This window comes from Ovis aries, chromosome 19 (genome assembly GCF_016772045.2).
Source record: "Ovis aries strain OAR_USU_Benz2616 breed Rambouillet chromosome 19, ARS-UI_Ramb_v3.0, whole genome shotgun sequence".
Lineage (NCBI taxonomy): Eukaryota > Metazoa > Chordata > Mammalia > Artiodactyla > Bovidae > Ovis > Ovis aries.
In genome coordinates, this window is record NC_056072.1 from 48,120,487 (window position 1) to 48,138,517 (window position 18,031).

Below are 18,031 nucleotides of genomic sequence, written 5' to 3' on the forward strand. Positions count from 1 at the left end.
TGAGCATGCCTGGGAGCCCATGTGCCCTGATGAGTACCCTCTGCAGCCATGCTTCCAGTGACCACACTGTCAAAGCAAAAAGTCTCATAATACACAATGCAGGCAGGGCTGTGAGGAAATGGGCACTTGTATGAGTTGCTGTAGCCTCTCTGGAGGGCAGTATGACAGAGTCAGTTGTACATAAGCTTTGACGCACACAGTGAACCCACACAGGCAGAGACAGCGCATGGCCTGGACATTGGCTGCAGTGGTGCTTGTAGAATGACTCAGAGATGACACAGCCACGCCAGGGGTACCACGTCACTTCCCGTCTAAGAGATGGGGCCACGTGCACAGTAGCTGAAGCTCCAGGGCTCTGTCAATGACCGCAGTGAGGGCCTGACTCTACAAAGTCTGAGACCATCTGTCTCTCTCTTTACAGAGATACTTGTCCATCTTCTACTCACCTAGCACCCAGGTGACAGGGATTGGCCCTGAGAAGGGAGACAGAGTGGGATTTCAGTTGGAAGGGAGTGTTTTGAAATCTGAATTTTTTTTTTTAAGAAGTAAAGGGAATTCCACTCTTTCACTGCCAAGGCCCAGGTTCAATCCCTGATTGGGGAACTAAGATCTGACAAGCCATGCAGCGTGGCCAAAAAAAGAAAGAGAAAAAGTTTAAAAATTGCTTTATTATTTTTCTAAGAATGCCATAACAAATAATCACAAACTTCTTGGCTTAACATAACAGAAACTTATTCGCTCACAGTCCTAGAAGCCCAAAGTCCAGAATCAATGTGTTGGCAGGACCACAACCCCCTCTAGGGGAGAATCCTTGCCTCTTCCACTTCTGGTGGCTTCCGAAGTTTCCAGGCTCCTGTCTTCACAAGACCGTCTTCTCCTCTGTCATAAGAGTACTTATAATCAGATTTAGGGCCCCCTGCATAATCCAGGATTATCTCTTCGCAAGATCTTTAAGTTAATTATGGTTGCAAAGACCCTTTTTCCAAGTAAGGTCACATTCACAGATATTGAGGGTCAACCTGGATCATAGCAGCCCCCCTTCTACTTTTTCCTTTTACATAAAGTCACATGACTGGTAGCAGAGACAGGACTCACAACCCATCTCTCTGGCTCTTGGCCCCTACTGCTTTTCTGGAAATGGGGTCCCATGCCTGTCTTCAGGATATGTGTGCTTGAAGGCAAGAGAGCCTGCTTGGGAGCCCGTGAGGGCTCCGTGTCCTGATGGCCCCCTTGTCTGTCACCACTCTCCACATCCTCACTCTCCTCTTCTTTGTCGCACGAAGGTCTCTGTTAGGTGCTGCTCTGTCAACCTTGGGTTCCAACTCCAGTGTCACTTCTTATCAGGCGCCTGACCTACCCTTAATGTTTGCCTGCTTCCCCTCCACTAGCCCTCCAGCGTCAGGGGATATTGGTGGATACGCTGGAAAGGATGGATTGCATGCTGCTTTGGCTTCTTGCTCCCTCTGAGTTCTCTCCATCCTGCAGGAGCACTAGGAATTGAGAAAAGATGGATTGTCCCAGGGCTGTGCCTGAGAAACTCTGTGGAGCTTCTGAGGGGGCAGCTGCCAGACCTCTGTGGGGAGCACGTCTGTGTCCATGAGACTGGTTACCTTTCTCACCGTCCATCAGGGACTCGGGGACAGTTCTTTGTCTCTTGCCTGTAGAGAAGTGTGTCTCCCCAGTTTTCCATTTCTCACCACCGTAACACCGAAGCCAGAAGTGCAGTGGAACCATGTCAGTTCCCAGCCCTGGAGTCATCCTGGACTGTTTTCTTCCTCTCATACCACCCGCCCCCCCACACCCTGTTGGCTCAGTGTTGAGGATAAACAGCCGGGAGCCCACCTCCTCTCGTCCTCTCTTGCTACCAGCAGGCCACGACACCACTGCCTCATTCTGGGTTCTCATAGTGGTCTTTGCCTGCTCTTGCTGCTCAGCACAGCACAGCAGGGGCTGAGCCTGTTGAACTGTGGGCCACAGCCATGCTGCCCTGCTCCTGCCCCCTGGTCACTGTGGGCAGAGGGGAGCCTTCACCCTGGGAGACCTGACCTCGTGTCCCGTACTTCCCTCAGTCCCTGGCCTCAGCCCTCTGTCTGATGACTCTTTCGCAGACATGGGTGATTCTCAGAGAGCGATGCTCACCTGCCGGGCCTCCTCAGCTGCCCCTGCACACCCGCTTCCGAGGCCCCTTTGCTTCTTTCCTGCTCTCCTCTACTGTTGCTATCTGACATGCTGTGTGTTTACTCCTCTCTCCCCACTAGAGTGTAAGGAAGATGGAAATTTTTATTCATTTCATCTCCTGCCAAACGGACCCTCTCACACGGCAGGCCCCTCAATAAAACAGGGATGGGTGAACGGGTTCTTCTGTTCTTGTCCAAATTAGATCTGGGGTAGCTTTCTTAATGTTTCTTCATTCACTTAAATATATCAGAGTCTAAAATACATGTATTTTATATTGTATTCATGTATTGTATACATGTATTTTATACATATATTCTAGGGAAATGGGGTGGAGAGGGAGAGGGAGAAAGCAGGAGAATCTGAATGTACTCTGCGTCCCGCTGAGGGCGCTCCTGGGTGAGACTGTTCCTAGGCATGGATGGCCTGCACACACTCTTCCTCTCCCTTTCTTGTCGCAGAACCCAGCTATGAGTCACATCACTTTTCCCCATTTTGCTGCATTAGTACAAGTCCGTGATAGGGTTGTCTTTTTTTTTAATAAAAGCATTATGAACATGGAAGAGTGTTAAGCCATTCAGAATGATATAAAAAGTCTACTCCCTGATCCACAATTCCTTTCATCAAAGGGAGCCCTTGTTAACAGTCACTTAACATTAACCCTAGGGGAAAAAAACAACCCATGTGTAATGTCGGCATAAATGTATATTTTTAAAACATGGATCTGAACAGAATCATGGTAGGCATACTCTTCTGTTATTTGTTAATATAATTCATTAATCTTTCCGTATTAATCCATGCAGACATACCTTGTTTCTGGCCACTGCCTGGTGTTGTGTTGTACTGTGATGTATATACTTGACCCCTTATTGATGGTGTTGGCTTCTTCCTGGGGTTTTGTTACGGCAGTATTACAGTGAAGACCTATGCATCTCGGCACATGCTGCAGTAAGGCTTGTACAGCATGTACCTGGCCATGCACCGCAGGTTAAGGGATTGTGGGCATCAACAGTTTTGATAGTTAATGCCAGATTGCCCTCTGAATGCAGGCACTGGTTCATTCTCCCAGAGTGTGTTTTCCTCCCAGCTTTTTATTTCAGAAAATGTTAGACCCATGGAAAACATCTAAATAACGATTTCATGAATACTGAAGTGTCCTTCCTCTAGGTTTACCCATTACTGTGTTGCCCTCTGTATCGGTGTGCTAAGACTGCCAGAACAAACTACCACAGAATGGGTGGATTAAGCAACACAAATTTTTTTCTTCACAATTCTAGAGGGTGAAAGTTCAGGCCAAGGTGTTGGCCAGCGTCATTTCTCCCGAGGCCTCTGCTTGGCTTGAAGGTGGCCGTCTTCTCAGCGTGTCCTGTCACGGCCACCCCTCTGTCTGCGTGTGTCCTAGTCTCCTGTCCTTCTAAGGACACCAGGCATGGTGGATTAGGGCCCACCTGTGTGACCTTGTCTTACCTTTATTATCTCTTTTAAGGTCCCATCTGCAAATAGTCACATTCTGGGTTCTGGAGGTTAGGACTTCTTCACATGAATTGGGCATGTGAGAGGAGGAGTACAGTTTGGCCCATAACATGGTATTTGCTTCTCTTTACTTTTTATATATCATACTAATAGAATTACAAATACTTACTATAGAATCATCACTTACATTTGTTTTATTTATCATGTATAATTATAATGTAGGGCTTCCACATTATAAATTATGCCATTTATAATATATCTATTATATATAATTAGTATATATAGCATAATTTCCCCCTAAACCACTTGAAGGTAAATTGCACCCATTCTGGTACTTCAGCATATGCCTCCCAAGAATGAGGGTGTCCTTTTTGGTTATTTTAATATCCCTTATTTTATGCTATTAGGGACCGATTCCCCTGAGGAGACGAGCAAATGAGCAGGAGGTACCCCAGCCCTGCCTGTCAGCCTTCCCTCCAGACGGCTTGTCCTGGCCCAGTTCCCTCCACCTCTCTTTCCTGAGCCCCAGCCCTTCAGTGAGCCGGGAGGTTGCTCACTGAACCTCTGGGCCTCCCTCAAACTCCAGATTTTGTGGCCTTGCTGATGTTTTAGATCTGAGATGTGTCGGTGGGGTGACAGAGCTCCTCACAATTTCACTTGCTTTTTGGTCTATCAAAATGTCTCAAAAAACACCAGAAGTTTCTTTTATGTGCATAGGTAATCCTTGCTTTGCAGACTGAGGGCTGCCTGTATTTATTTAGAGAAGTAGGGCTTATTGATTCGGCACCAGTTTCTCCCTCGCTGCCTCCTTCCTCTTCGTGCATCCTCACTGCAGCTTGGGACTCTGCCAGAAGTCGATTCTTGCCTGCTACCATCGTGTCTATTTCTTCTTCAGTACTTTGTGTAGGAAAACCCCACATACATGGCACTTGCATTGTTGGTTTTAGTAGAGTCATTGTGGAAATAGTCTGCCTGGGGCTTTAACGGAGGACAGGACACTTGGAACGTTTTTGCTTCCATCTGTATAAGCTGTTGTCTGCAGACCTGCCTGAGGTCAAGATTGTCAGTCTGGGGAGCCCTTTGTTGTCCATCGTGGTCATGCTGCTGCTGAATGAGCACACCACCCGCACTGTCCTGGGCTGGGAGGGCCCCTGCCTATTGCCTGGGGCTTTGCTTAGTCCATCCTGCCCTTGGAAACCCACCATCTACACCATTCAGAGGTGGTTTTCCACCTCTGTGTCTTTCTGTGTCTATGTCTCTGTTTAGCTCTCTCCCTTGGGTTTTCCTTTCCTCAGAACTCATTCCAAGCTCCATGGCCTGGCACTGAGGACCCTCCCTCCTCTAGTTCCTTCTCAGCCTGTCTTCCTGGTTACCTGATGTATTAAAGTGTTAGTCACTCAGTCGTGTCTGACTCCTTGTGACCCCATGGACTATAGTCTGTCAGGCTTCTCTGTCCATGGAATTCTCCAGGCAAGAATACTGGAGTAGGTTGCCATTCCCTTCTCCACTGGATATTCCTGACCCAGTGTTCGAACCCATGTCTGCTGCATTGAAAGCAGATTCTTTACCATCTGAGCCACCAGGGAAGCCTGAGCAAGTACCCTGACTCAGTGGTGTGAACACTGAGTGTGCTGAGCATCCCCAGCTTATTAAATGCACTTTGCTTCCTTATCACTGTGGCAAGCTGCTGAATATCTGCTCTTTTTTTTCTTTTAGTCAAACGCTTCAGAGAACCAAAGCATGAAAGACGACCATGGAGGATATGGTGGGTATTTAAATATTAACTCATTCCTAGAATACTTTTGACTATTTTGAGTTTTTTTGAGGGGGTGGAGGGGGCATGGAATGTGAGCAGTTATACGTGGCATAAAGTGTTGAAATCCATTAGTCCAGTTTATCGTCATGAGCTGTGTATAATATGAAAGTACTTTTGTTTTTCCAGATAAATGTTGAGCCCACGATAGGGTTAGTGACAGCCGGATGGTGGTGCTTCTGTCATCACTCTGCCGTCCAGTTTTAGGAAATGGAAGATGACACAGATGTGTCCGTCCACACTGAAGGCTTTGTTAGTTACTTCTCCCTGTCGATGGACTATGTTAAATCCTTGCATTCTCTATGTGTAAGCAAAAAAGTAATCTAAATGTGGAGATGAGTCAGATGTACCGTGTACATGCTCCTTCCATCAAAACTATAGTCTTTCTTACTCCTAGGATGACCTTGTAGCAGCAGTTTTTCCTTCTAAATATGCTGGTGAGATACTCAGACATAGCCTCCAAAGACAAAACTCCAAAAAAACTAAATTCCTCACAAGGCAACAGGCAGTTCCTCAGGACAACATGATGCCCTCAAGAAGCTGTTGTTCTTGCACCTATCATAACCATAGCAACTTTCCCTCTGAAGGAAACTTGTAAGAAATCTCTGGGGTGAAGGCCTTTTAGTAACATTTTAGCCTTACTCTTGATTGATCTTCAATACATTGTTTCTGAATGTTGATAATCTTCTCTCAAGTCTTGAGTATTTAGCTTGGGCAGGGCGTCTGGGGGAATGTGGAGTTGAGTTTTCCACATGGTCCCCTTTGGCAGCTCCTACTTTACCATGATTTTAGGAAATGATTTTCAAGCCTCAGTTGCAGGGTTGGTCTGGATAATCTCTAAGGTCCATTGCAGCCCTGAGTCCCATGCCTATCATCCCATCAGTGGCCTGCCCAGTTCTGAAGGCCCAGCCTGAGAGGCCGAGAGAAGCGGCCGCAATCCAGAGGTCCTTCAGCCATGGACTGCAAGTGGTCTCCAAGTGCTCATGGTTGAAGAGAGACTGAGGGCCCATGTTGTCTCCACCATGCTCCTGCCATGTGTCCCAGAGACTACAGAACTTGTTTTTTCTTTTCTAAAACTCCTCTCCTCTAGCCCAAGATTGGCAAGTTATAGCCCACAGCCTCAACCTGGCCACTGTCCATCTCCACAAGTAAAATGTCAGTTGGGGGCTAGTGACCCTGGCTGCCCTTGCACTGCAGTAGCAGAGTGCGTACTCACGCAGAGTACGATGACTCTCACAGCCTAAAATGTCTATCCTCAGACCCTTCACAGGAACGCATGTCCGCCTGGGTCCCACCCATTGTTTAAGCTGCAGCATCTGAAGGTTGCTCAGGGTTCTGGCAGCAGTGCTGGATTCATGCAAGTCTTGTTAAGCTCACATGTCATTGAGTTTTTGCATGAAGTCAGCTGGGGGCTCTTTAAAGGAGAAGCACCTTGGACCTCATCCAAAGCTGTGATCGAGCGTTTTGTTTTGAAGTAACAAAAATGAAAAGGTAGAGACACATATTTTAAATGTGTTTTGTGTGTTTACATCTGTTATAAGTTGGCAGCCTATCAGGGACGCACTGATACTGGTGGTTTTGAAAGGTAGCAGAAAGGCCAAGCCCTAGTTAGTGTTAGCGGCCCCAGAGGAGGGGACTAGTCATTGGAAGGTTGGGGGTCTCCCCAGCAGCATTTTTTGTCTTATTTCAGACTTAACATTTACCCCAAATTGGATATTACCCTCCTGCCAGAGTGATAACAAGTGCCGATTCTATTTCGTACAGGTTTTTAGACACTTCCAAACAAGCCATAGGAATGCTGTTCATCCATTTTGCAAATGTATACCTAGCAGATCTCAATGAAGAGGACCCTTGTTCACTGTAAGTGGACCGTATTTGAGTATGAACATCGTCTGGCCCTCCATGCCTTTCCTTCTGTTGCCGGTCATGTTCCCTCTGGCTTCGGGAGGGGGCAACTCTCCTTCATCCCCTGTTTCCCTCTGAGAGGTTGTCGTGTGCATGCTGGATGTTAGGGTTTTGCCCAGTGATGGTGGCCCTGTGCACTGGCTTTCTGCTTATCAACCTAAGTTCTGTCCCTTGGCCTTCTAGTGCCCTTACGTCTCCCAGTTTCCAAGCAGCCCTTGCACAGCAGCTTGGAAGGAGTGACTGTGCTGAAACAAGACACACAGGGCCTTCTCTGTCAGATCAGCCACTCGAGGTCAGAGCCGTTGTTGACCACCATTGACCTTGTTGACCTGAAGACCATGAGTGGTTCTGCCTCATCAGTGCAGTCAATGTGCCTTCCATACAACCCCCAGAATCGTCTGCCGGAAAGCCCAGTTGGGCCATGTCACCTGACCTCTTTGCTAACAACACTCAAACAGTGCCATGGAATGGAAAAGGTCACTCCTCTGCCTTATCCTGGTTTCATCTGCTGCCTTCCTTGCTCAGACTTGGTGCTCCAGCTGTGCTGGTCTGCTCCTGGTGGTCCTCAAGCCCACCAGCTGCCTCCTTCCTCTGTGCCTTTGCACTGCCTTCTGCCTGGAATGCCCCCCAGCCCTGCCCTGCCGTGCCTCTGAGGGAGAGCAGGCTGGAGGGCTGGTGAGTCCCTTGCCAAAAGATTTAGTGTATATTGAAGACCATGTTGACTAGAAGATTCCTTTAAGCTTCTCTTGTTTGGTGAGAGTGTGCAATTCTGAGATTCAGTCCAAGTCCAGACTCAAAGAAAGTTGTAAAGTCTTCCCTCCCCAGGGTTTTTCCTAAAGACCTGGATAGGTTCTCATCTGTTTGGGTGTAGTCCCAAAGCAGGGGACTGGAAGGGGGTTCGTCTGTAGGGGAGTTGGTTAGGAAAGGGCCTGGTCCTTCCAGTCCTTGAGCCCAGCAGCAAGCTTGTGTCGTCCTCTGGTAAACCATCTTGGTTGGCTGAGATACACTGAGAGCCAGCTGCTCACCCTAGAGGCCCTGGGGTGAGGAACCCTATCTCCTGGTCCCACTGTGGTCATTGTGGGTCGTTGACAGACTGAATCACAGCCAGGATGGAGAAGGGGATGTTAGCTGCTGACAGATCTCAGGTGCTCAGCCAGAGGAGAAGAGGCCCAAAATGGAGATAGGTGCTGTGGAAAGAGCCCTTGGCTGGAAGCCACACTGTCGAAAGGCGGCTCAACTTCTCTGAGCCTCTGTTTCTTCATCCATATCCCCAGGATCAGTGCGAAGGTTTCATGAGGGGATGGGTACAGGCACCATTGGAAGCCACTGGGGCACTTGTTACAATCAGAGGATATTGTCGTTAGAGCTTAGGAAAGACGTGGAGCTCCAGCAGTTGCTCGAAGAGCTGCTAGGGAGAGCAGAGCAGGAGAGAGAGTACCTGGCCTGTGGAAGAGTGAGTGCCGGAGTGGGATCTGTTCCAGCCCCACCGTCCTTGCTTTGCCATGTGACTCTTCCCAGATGGGGGAAGGGTTGGGCTGGACCTGGGCCATCTTGGGTTTTTGCATATCTACAAGGGAAACCAGTCAGTTCAGGGAGAGGAGAAATTAAAAACAAAGGAGCCCGAGCTGCTCCCAATGGCGACAGGGGTTCCCTGTGCTGGGGGTACTGTTCTGGGTGGGAGTTTGGTCCTTGTGATGTCTCAGGGGCTAGGATTGTAACACCTACTACGTGGCAGACTCTGTTCGCCTATATTGACTCATTGGATCCTCATAACAGCCCTGCAATATGGATATTTTGATTATCCTCAGTTTACAGTTAGAAAATTGAAGCAGAGAGATTTTTATAACTTATTCGAGTTCACACAGCTTGAGAGTGATGGAGTGGGAATCTGAACCCAGCCAGTGTGGTCTGAGGCCCACAGGATACCCTGTTGGCTGCCAGTCTCACCTGTGTTGAGGGGAGGGTCTAGAGCTTCCTGTCTGTGTTCCCAAGGTCTGGTACACACTAGGCTGGAATCAGTGTTTGATGAGGGAATGAATGAAAGAATACATACATCTGTGTCAAGTACTCTTGATATTTTCAGGATGGGTCCCAGATGTCAGAACCGCTTGAAACCAGTGTGGTCTAAGCATGAGGGAAGCGTTAGCCTAGGGCCAGAGCTCAGTGTGACCTTGGACAAACTGCTTGGGAAGCAGTCAATATGCCGTCTCTGGTCGGAGAGTGACCCCTTGTGATTTTAAAGAGGAAAGGCAGGCAAGAGGAAAGGGCCGTTGTCCCCTCCCTCTGGTTTTCCCGCCACCCCAGGGCGCTGGTTCCAACATGCTCCCTTGGGTTTCAGAGTACTGTGCACATTATTGAGGCCAGGCTTTGGGGCAGGGGCGTGGGGCTGCCTAAGTATCTCAAGCCTCTCAACTTGGAAGTGCTACAGTTAGTTTGTAGTATCTGCAGCTTCTCTGGGGGGTTTCCAAGCTATGTGGCATCCAGGAGGGCCCCTGACCCCATGACTGCTTATCTCCTGCTTTGTCTAGAGAGCTGGGGGGACCTATGTTCGGGGCCCTCACGGGAGGGCTAGTGGGCAAGGGGCCAAGTGAGGGAAGAGGTGTATGTCGGACAGATAGAAACAGAGCCCACAAGAACAAGAGGTCAGGGTGGGCGTGGTCTTCTGACCCTCCTCTCCTTCCTGCATCATCTTGCCCTTTCCTTAGGTGTTTGCTGGGGCTTGCCTCCGTGGCAGGCGCTGAAGCATAGGGATGATCGAGGGTACATGGCCTTGCCCTTTCTGGTCTGAGAAACCCCAGAGGCCATTTCCTACCCTGCTCTGTGCAGCAGCCCCGTCTCGGGGCCTTGGGAGGGCTGGGCCTTCAGGGAGTGAGCAGTCGTGGAACAAACTATTTTTATCGATTAAGTTCTGTTTTCCTACTAGCCTCCTTGGCTGCTCCCAGTCACTCTCTCCCAGTCTCTGTTTGGCAGGAATACTTGCGGTCTTTTGAGTCTCTTATCGCTCTCCCACTTTCCTTGAGCAGGGCACTGTCCTAGGGTGGAGGCCTTCCTGGGCTCCTGGAAGTGACCCCTACAGCCTCCCCTGCACGGGCTCGCTGGAGGCTCCCCCTCCCAGAGCAGGGCCAGACAGACCCAGGTCCCCAGCCTTGACCTTGACCCAGGAAGCACATGGGGCCTGGCTCCCTGGTGGCTGTTTCCCCAGGTGGTGCTTCCTGATGGTGCCGCGGTGCCCTCTCCTCACAGGTACCTCATCAACTTCCTCCTGGACGCCACCGTGGGCATGCTCCTCATCTACGTGGGCGTGCGCGCCGTCAGCGTCCTGGTGGAGTGGCAGCAGTGGGAGTCCCTGCGTTTTGGCGAATATGGTAATGTAGCATGGACACCGGACGGGGTGTAGAGGGGTCGTCCTGGAGGGGCTCTGCTCCTTGCCCTGTACAGCCCTCCAGGCCGCTGGGTTGGAGAAGGTTCAGGAGCGGGTGGCTGTGTCCCCTGTGTGGTAGAGAGGCTGGTTCTGGAGCCTGAGCTCCATCCTCTTATGTGAGGCAGGTGGGTGGGTGCCTGCTTCACTGCCAAGTCCCCAGCCTTGCTGGCAGGAGCCATAGGGTTCACCCTCAAGACAGGGAGGGGACAGGGCCCTCCTCCAGCAGAGGGCACCAGCGGCCCTACATGCAGGGCAGTAAGGCCACCTTCCTCCGCCATGCTTCCCATCGGCCTGCCTTGCTGGAGAGACGGGGTGGCTCTCAGTTTGGGAGCTGCTCTTCTTTCTGCTGCATGTCCGTACTTGTCTTGTCACCAGGCCTTTCCACTACCGGTGCTCACGAGGTCAGGACTGGAGTGTCCATCCCCCACCCCAGGGCCAAGTCACCTTGCCATCGCCTGACCGTGGGCTGGCCCCCCACCTGGCATCCTACATGTACAGTCACCAGGGACAGTAGGGGCATCCTCACTCACAGAGACAGAGCCTAGAACAGGTGGCCTGTGGATACTGGCACAGTGTTGACCCACTCTGTCTTGTCAGACTGTGGGGATACAGTGTTGGTAGGAAGCTGCCCTCATGCTGGCTCCAAGTGCACATGGGGTGCCTTTTACTTACTACCCCCAGAGAAACAGCTGGATGTGGCCTCAGGGGCTGCTGGTGAGAGGGGCTTCTTTGATCCTTGCCCCGCTCTGGGCATCCACCTCTCTCCCACCTTCATAGTGGGCCCTTGCTGTCTGTGGCCAGGAGCTCCTATTCATGGGCACAGCATCAGTGGAGCCTTTGTCATGAGGGGCACATGGGCCAAGATGGGGAGGACCCACAAGAGACTAGAATTTAAAGGGAGAGCCGGTTCGTGGAGCTGGCTGTGAGTGCCTGGGGTATTTCTAGAAGTCTAAAGTAATTGTTTGTCTCCATTGACGGGAGGTGAGCTCAGGGGAGGGCTTTTCTTAGCCTCGTTACTTGATGCCTGATGAGTCACTGACTTAAGATAGTGTCCGACACACAGCGTGTGCCCCTGTGGCTCGGGGTCTTCCCTGCGGAGAAGCTCCAACTCATTGATTCCTTAGAATGGAGGACAGAAATGGACCACGCGCCCGTGGACCAAAGCGGCATCATCCTCATTTATAGGATGCGCACCCACAGGGGTTGAGTGACGCTCACCCAGGCAGTGCACAGCTTGGAGGGCCTCTTGGCTGCTACACCGGGATACCCGATCCTCCCGCCAGCTCCAGGAACAGTGCTCAGATCGTCTCTGCTGTTAAGATCCCTCCTGGAAGGCAGGACTCTCAAGTCAGCTGTAGCTGAGCGGCGCTAGGGAGAGCTGCTCACACCCAGTCGTGCTGCTCAGTGGCCTGGGAGTGGAGACCAGGCCAGGTCCCGATACGCTGGCCGTCATGGTCGTACCTGTTCCCAGTGTGTTCTGTTTGCATCCCTCAGAGAGATGGAAAGAAGTGGTTGTTTGAGCCTCTTGTTTCTGTGCCACCTTCCTCTACCCACGTGCCTCAACCCCTGCCCTTGGGTCATCCCACCCCCTGACTTCAGGAACCAGAGCCCTCAAGCCAGGGTGTTTCCAGGTGAAGCTGCCCTTTATCGAGGAGCATCTGGTTCCTCCCTGCCCAGGCTGAGGAAGGATCGTGGCTATTCTCAGTTACCTGGTTCCTGTTTTTATTGTATTCTTTTGCTGCTATAACAAATTACTGCAAAATTATTGGCTTAAAACAGCACAAATGTATTATCTTACAGTCTGTAGTGGAGAAGTCTGACAAAGCGTCTCATGGACTAAAGCCAGATTGTCAGCAGGACTGACAATCCTTCTGGAGTCTCTACAAGGAGAACCCGTTTTCTGGCCTTGTCCAGATTCTGGACAGTGACTGTATTTCTTAGCTTGTAGCCCCTTCATTCATTTTCAGGGCCAGTAACCACAGGTTGAGTGCTTCCAAGTGGCACAGTGGTAAAGAATCATCCTGCAATGCGGGAGACCCGAGTTTGATACCTGGGTCAGGAAGATCCCCTGGAGTAGGAAATGGTAACCCACTCCAGTATTCTTGCCTGGAAAAGCCCATGGACAGAGGACACTGGCTTTCTAGAGTCCATGGGGTCACAAAGAGTTGGACACGACTGAGCAACTGATCATACATACACACAACCGCAGGCTGAGCTCTTCTCATATCTCTCGGCCTTTCACACCTCCTCCACTCTGAGGTGCCCTTGTGATTACTGGGCCACCTGGATAGGCCAGGATGCTCTCCCCATCTTAGTCAGCTTAGCCACTGTTATTGCATTTGCAGCCTTAATTCCCCTCTGCACAGTAGTTGCATAGTCTCAGGCTCTGGGGATTAGGGTGTGGACATGGTTCTCTCTGCTGTACCTGTTACCTGGCCCATCCACTTGGGGCAGTAGTTCAAGTAGGGCCCAGAGCTCTCTTCTTAGGCTAGTGAAGGAGAGGGGCTTGTTTTCTGGGTATTCCTGTGGTCCCTAGAAAAGAAGGTGAACTTACTAAGAAAAACATGCAATGTGGGGAATAGACCACGCAGCCCTAAGGGATAAGGCAGGGTTCAGAGAGAGGTAGTGTCCGCAGTCTGAAGACTAGGCTGCTCTTCCCCAGACAAAATTCCTGAAAACGGTCTGTGTCCCTCAGGTACCTGTTGCTTGGGCTTTTGCTACCAGCCTCTGTCCCGGTGCTCCCTCTGGAAGCCTCTCTATGTACAGACAAGTTCCGTTCTTTTGGTCCCATTCCCATGATTTATCTTGAGGAAATAATCCAGCAAAAACACTGAAGTACCTGAGGGTGTCTAGTGTGATAATAAAAAGCAGGGCACACGAGAATGCCTAGTTTGTCTCTCCTTCAAAGATGAGGCTGTGGGGAATGCCAGAAAGACTCTCAAATGAAACAAATCAGAAAAACCAGCGCGTGTGCTGGTGGTTATGTGGCTATGTGCTGGATGCTCAGGGGACATGGTCTGTGACAGTGGGGTCACATGTGACTTTTCTTTTTTTGCTTTAAAACTTTCTTATTCAAGCATCCACATTGAAAAAAAAAAAGGCAGCTGCAGCTAAGCAGGGTGACTCTGAAACTTAAAGCAGTGAAATTCAGGGGGCAGTGTGAGAACAGCAGGAGGAAAAGCATTTTCTTCTTTTGTTGCCACTTAAGAGTTAGAGCAAATGGGGTGAGCATGATGCAAGCAGATTTTCGTTTGATAGTAAATGTGTTGCCACTTGTCTTGTTGACTTTTAAACACACTAGTCTCAGTTCATTCATCTGTCCTACCAGTGCTTCTGTCTGACCATCCCCCATTTCACTGAACAGTTTTTAGCAAGTGTTTTGAGCTGCTGTTTTTGAGAACTTTCCTCAATAACGTCAGATAGTTTACCGAAAGGATTACAAAACTCCAGTAAAAATCTAGTTAGGAGAAATTGCGCTTCTGAAATGGCTTTTTGGCTCAGATGTGTCTTACCCAGAAGTGAAAGTAAATAGGACACCGCAGGAGACGCACTGAGGTCTTTCTGCCTGTTTTCTGTGCACTTCTCCAAGAATTTCCAGAAAAGGGAATGGCCTGGGGTTGTGTCCATTACGGGCTGTGGAAGGCTTCCCCTGGGGCTCCACCACGCACGGTGGGTTGGCCTGGGGACTGCCGGCACCCACCCCCAGATAGGGATTGCTGCGGACACTGTGGAAACAGAAGCCAGAGATCCCTCTGCGGGCCTGGATCAGGGCCTTTGTCTCCCCTGCAGTTACTCTGCAGCCCCCTCCTGGCCACCGTGATCAAGCAGCTTCGAGTGGCTGGGGCACCCCGCCCCCACCCCCCGCCTCGGGTCTCCCGCGCTGAAGGTGTGTGGCTCCCCAGGGACCCATCTCATGGGTTCTCCCTGTCACTGAAGATGGAGGATGTTCACTGGAGGGGTCCTCCACCCTTCATCAAGTCCCTTTTGAATCATTCTGGAGGCGCTTGAGGGGCCAAGTGTCTCCCAGTATGGACTGCTGGCCTCTTCTGTTTCTCAAGCACAGTGACTGACGGGATCACAGACAGACATTAGTCACAACCTCCTTACCTGGGGGGGCTTCTCTTTTTGTTTCCTTGTCTCCAGTCCAAGGTGTTTTGGGGTGCCCCTAGACAGAATCTGAATACCCCCCAGAGTCAGGTTTCTTACTTTCAGGGCTAAGGGCAGCAGGAAAGTGAGGGGGAGTGGGGAATGGCAGCGGAAGTGGGATAGGGGTGAGAGGCAAACAAAGAGGTTGTTTACTGCCTTCCTGATTCAGAAACCGTAGCCTGTTCGTGGATGGGGAGAGGATGGATAGCACCACAGCCGCTGGAAACATCAACAGTGGATAATAATAGCAGTCTTGCTTAACACAGCTTGTGCTGCCAGTGGACAAAAAGAGCCAGCTTTTCTCAGCCCAAGCAATGGGCACTTACTAACTTTAGTGCCTTTGTAATTATATCTTAGAGTCTCTTAAAAGAAAGGCCACTTTGGTATCTCCAAATTAGGAATTCTCTGATTTTTGTTTGTTCAAGACAAGCTGATTCTTGTTGCTCTGGAGGGCTCATTTAGGAGCTCTTGGATGGGGTGGGGAATCAGGGCTCATGGGAGCTGTGGGTGATAGGGGAGGGGGTGACCGAGTGACTACCCGAGTGAGTGACCAAGCCCTCTCTCCCTGCAGGAGACCCTCTGCAGTGTGGAGCCTGGGTTGGACAATGTGCCCTTTACATCGTGATCATGATTTTTGAAAAATCTGTCGTTTTCATTGTCCTCCTAATACTTCAGTGGAAGAAGGTTTGCCTCTTGTTCCCTTCTTTACAAACTCCTTGAGATGTCAAGGAAGACAGTATTCACCTCTTCCCAGCCCTGTTGGGAAACCAAATTGGTTTTCTTTTTAACTCCATGAAGGTACCTGGATTTGGTCTGATGGGGCAGCTCCTGGCCACGTATCAAGGGCAGTAACTTGTCACTTTTCCATATAGCATCCTTCTACCTCCCTTATACACATCTGCTCTAGATTAGGCCTTGGAAATATGTAAAGCCCCATGAAGATACAGTCCCTGCCCTGCAGTTGCCTGTGCCATCGGGTAACTGGTAAGTGTTGTCAGCAGATGTTCTCTCTCATTCACCTCTCTTGGCCAGTGGTTTAATCAAGCCTTTTGGTGCCACAGACAGTGGTTGGTCGCATGTTCCTGTGGTTCCTAACACTGCCCTCTGGCCCCAGGGCTGTGCAGATAAGACTCCACTGCCCCCAGGAAACCAGCCAAAGTAGCTCAGATCTTTGGTTTTATTTGTGGCCGAGTTTTATTTTTTTAAAAAAATAAATTAAGGCTTTTGGGAGCTGTTGTTGTTGAGGAGGTGCTTGGGGTGCAGGATTTCCATTAGAAAGTGGTCGGCGCCTCATTGCTAGTATCTGTAATGACTGTCCACCAACCTCATTCTTTCCAACTTGCTGAAGCCCACACTCCACCCTGTGCCAGCTTTGTAAAGTGCTTCAGCCTCCAGTTCCCCTTCACTTCTCACTTCCACAGCAGGGGAAAGCTACTCAAGGATTACCTGCTCCTAGTGGGCTCCTAAGGGGTCCCTCGTTGGCAGTCAAGTCTGGGGACTATGGCCCTGGTTGTGAGGTGCGGTTCTCATCAGGGCTCTGAGGGGAGTGTCTTAGCAAAGCCTCCTCTCAGGGCCTCATGGGCCATTCCCTGCCCCTCCCCACCCCCGGGAAACTGTCTCTGTGGCCTTTCCCCCACCTCACTAAGTCTGCTTCTCTTTACAGGTGGCCCTGTTGAATCCCATTGAAAACCCAGACTTGAAGCTGGCCATCGTCATGCTGATCGTCCCCTTCTTTGTCAATGTCAGTGCCTTACTGCATTCCTTAACCTCTGTTTGCTCCATGCCTTCCCGTGTTCCTTTCAAAATTCTGACAGAGAAAACACCTTCTAGCACATGGGTGCCTGCATGCAAGTATTTGCCAGCTCTCATCCCCACCAGACCTAGAAACATCCGGATTACTTCCTCAACATGCAGATCCTGCTTTGGGGCCTCTGTGCAAAGTGGAGGGTCCTGGGATCTTTGTCCTGCCCTCCCTACCAGGGAACTGCCACATATGTAACAGTGACTTCTAGATTAAGACCGTTAGGAATGAAGACTCAGGAATTTTCCTGACCGCAGGGCCCCTAGAGAAACTCATAAGCACACTGGCTAGAAATTAGGAAATAAGGAAAGAAATGGCAAAGGAACCTGGGGGTGACAGATGTGGCAGGTGTGCCACCCAGCGACTCAGCCCAGAGGAGGAGCCCCTACCAGGAGTCCAAAGACCTTGGTTCAGGCCCTGCTCTGCCGAGTGCTCGGACACCCGGAGCAGGCTGTCCCCACCAGTCACCAGCAGAGAGCCCCTTGGAGCAAAACTCTTAAAGGGCATAGGGATTGGAAGTCTCTTCCTTGACTTCTGAGAGGGAGCAAGGGCCTGCATGATGTCTTCCTCTCCCTAGTTGTTAACGCTGTGATCTGGAACGGGGCTGAGGAGGATGGGTGTTTGAGCTGCTTGCCTTTGCTTTCATAAGTGTCTTATCCCAGAGTAACCTGCATTTTTCTTCCCATAGGCTCTGATGTTTTGGGTAGTGGACAATTTCCTCATGAGAAAGGGAAGGACGAAAGCTAAGCTAGAAGAAAGAGGAGCCAACCAGGACTCGAGGAATGGGAGCAAGGTCCGCTACCGAAGGGCTGCATCCCATGAGGAGTCAGAGTCTGAGGTAGGGCTGAGCCCTCGTGCCGCTGACCCAGGAAGGGTCTGGTGTTGTGTTTGACTGTGGCCGTCTCTTGAATGCTGAGTCACAGCCCCACCAGGGGGAGGGAGAGGAAGCCGACAGCTCTCGTCCAGCTGGGACTCGTTCCTGCTGTCCCCGGTCCTTCCTCGGGACCTGAAGCGTCTGGTGAGGGGTGGCCCTTTTCCAGCAGCCCCTCCATCGGTGGAGCAAGACAGGAAAGGGAGGAGCGGCATTGTTCCAGGGAAGCTGGCAAGGACTAGTGGGTGTGGTTGTCCTTCAAGCATCAAGGCATTTGAATCCCTGCCCATCTCTCCAGAGCAAGGGAAGTGTTGGCTAAACCAACTGGCAACTTCTGTGGGGGTAGCCAGGCCTCCCAGGGAGAACCTCATCTCCCCTTATTTTCAAGTTTCCTAAGTTGAAACATTTGGGCCTCAGGGAGATTGG

At 50.6% G+C, this 18,031-nt stretch overlaps 1 protein-coding gene and 1 long non-coding RNA gene across 3 annotated transcripts in view; one reads left to right on the forward strand and one right to left on the reverse strand.

Moving 5' to 3' along the window:
* Positions 1-18,031, forward strand: part of STIMATE (STIM activating enhancer) — a 54,030-nt gene that overhangs the window by 30,706 nt on the left and 5,293 nt on the right. For both annotated transcript variants that reach the window (XM_004018389.6, XM_042236090.2), the window contains exons 2-7: positions 5,365-5,413; positions 7,226-7,321; positions 10,610-10,731; positions 15,505-15,617; positions 16,597-16,674; positions 17,423-17,572. In XM_004018389.6, the coding sequence (XP_004018438.1) occupies positions 5,365-5,413; positions 7,226-7,321; positions 10,610-10,731; positions 15,505-15,617; positions 16,597-16,674; positions 17,423-17,572 (608 nt within the window). The remainder of the gene's footprint in view (positions 1-5,364; positions 5,414-7,225; positions 7,322-10,609; positions 10,732-15,504; positions 15,618-16,596; positions 16,675-17,422; positions 17,573-18,031) is intronic.
* Positions 3,828-15,114, reverse strand: LOC132658186 (uncharacterized). The gene is made up of 3 exons (XR_009597440.1): positions 14,895-15,114; positions 13,213-13,319; positions 3,828-12,276 (listed from the first exon to the last, which is right to left on the reverse strand). It is a non-coding gene; the product is annotated as an uncharacterized LOC132658186 (long non-coding RNA).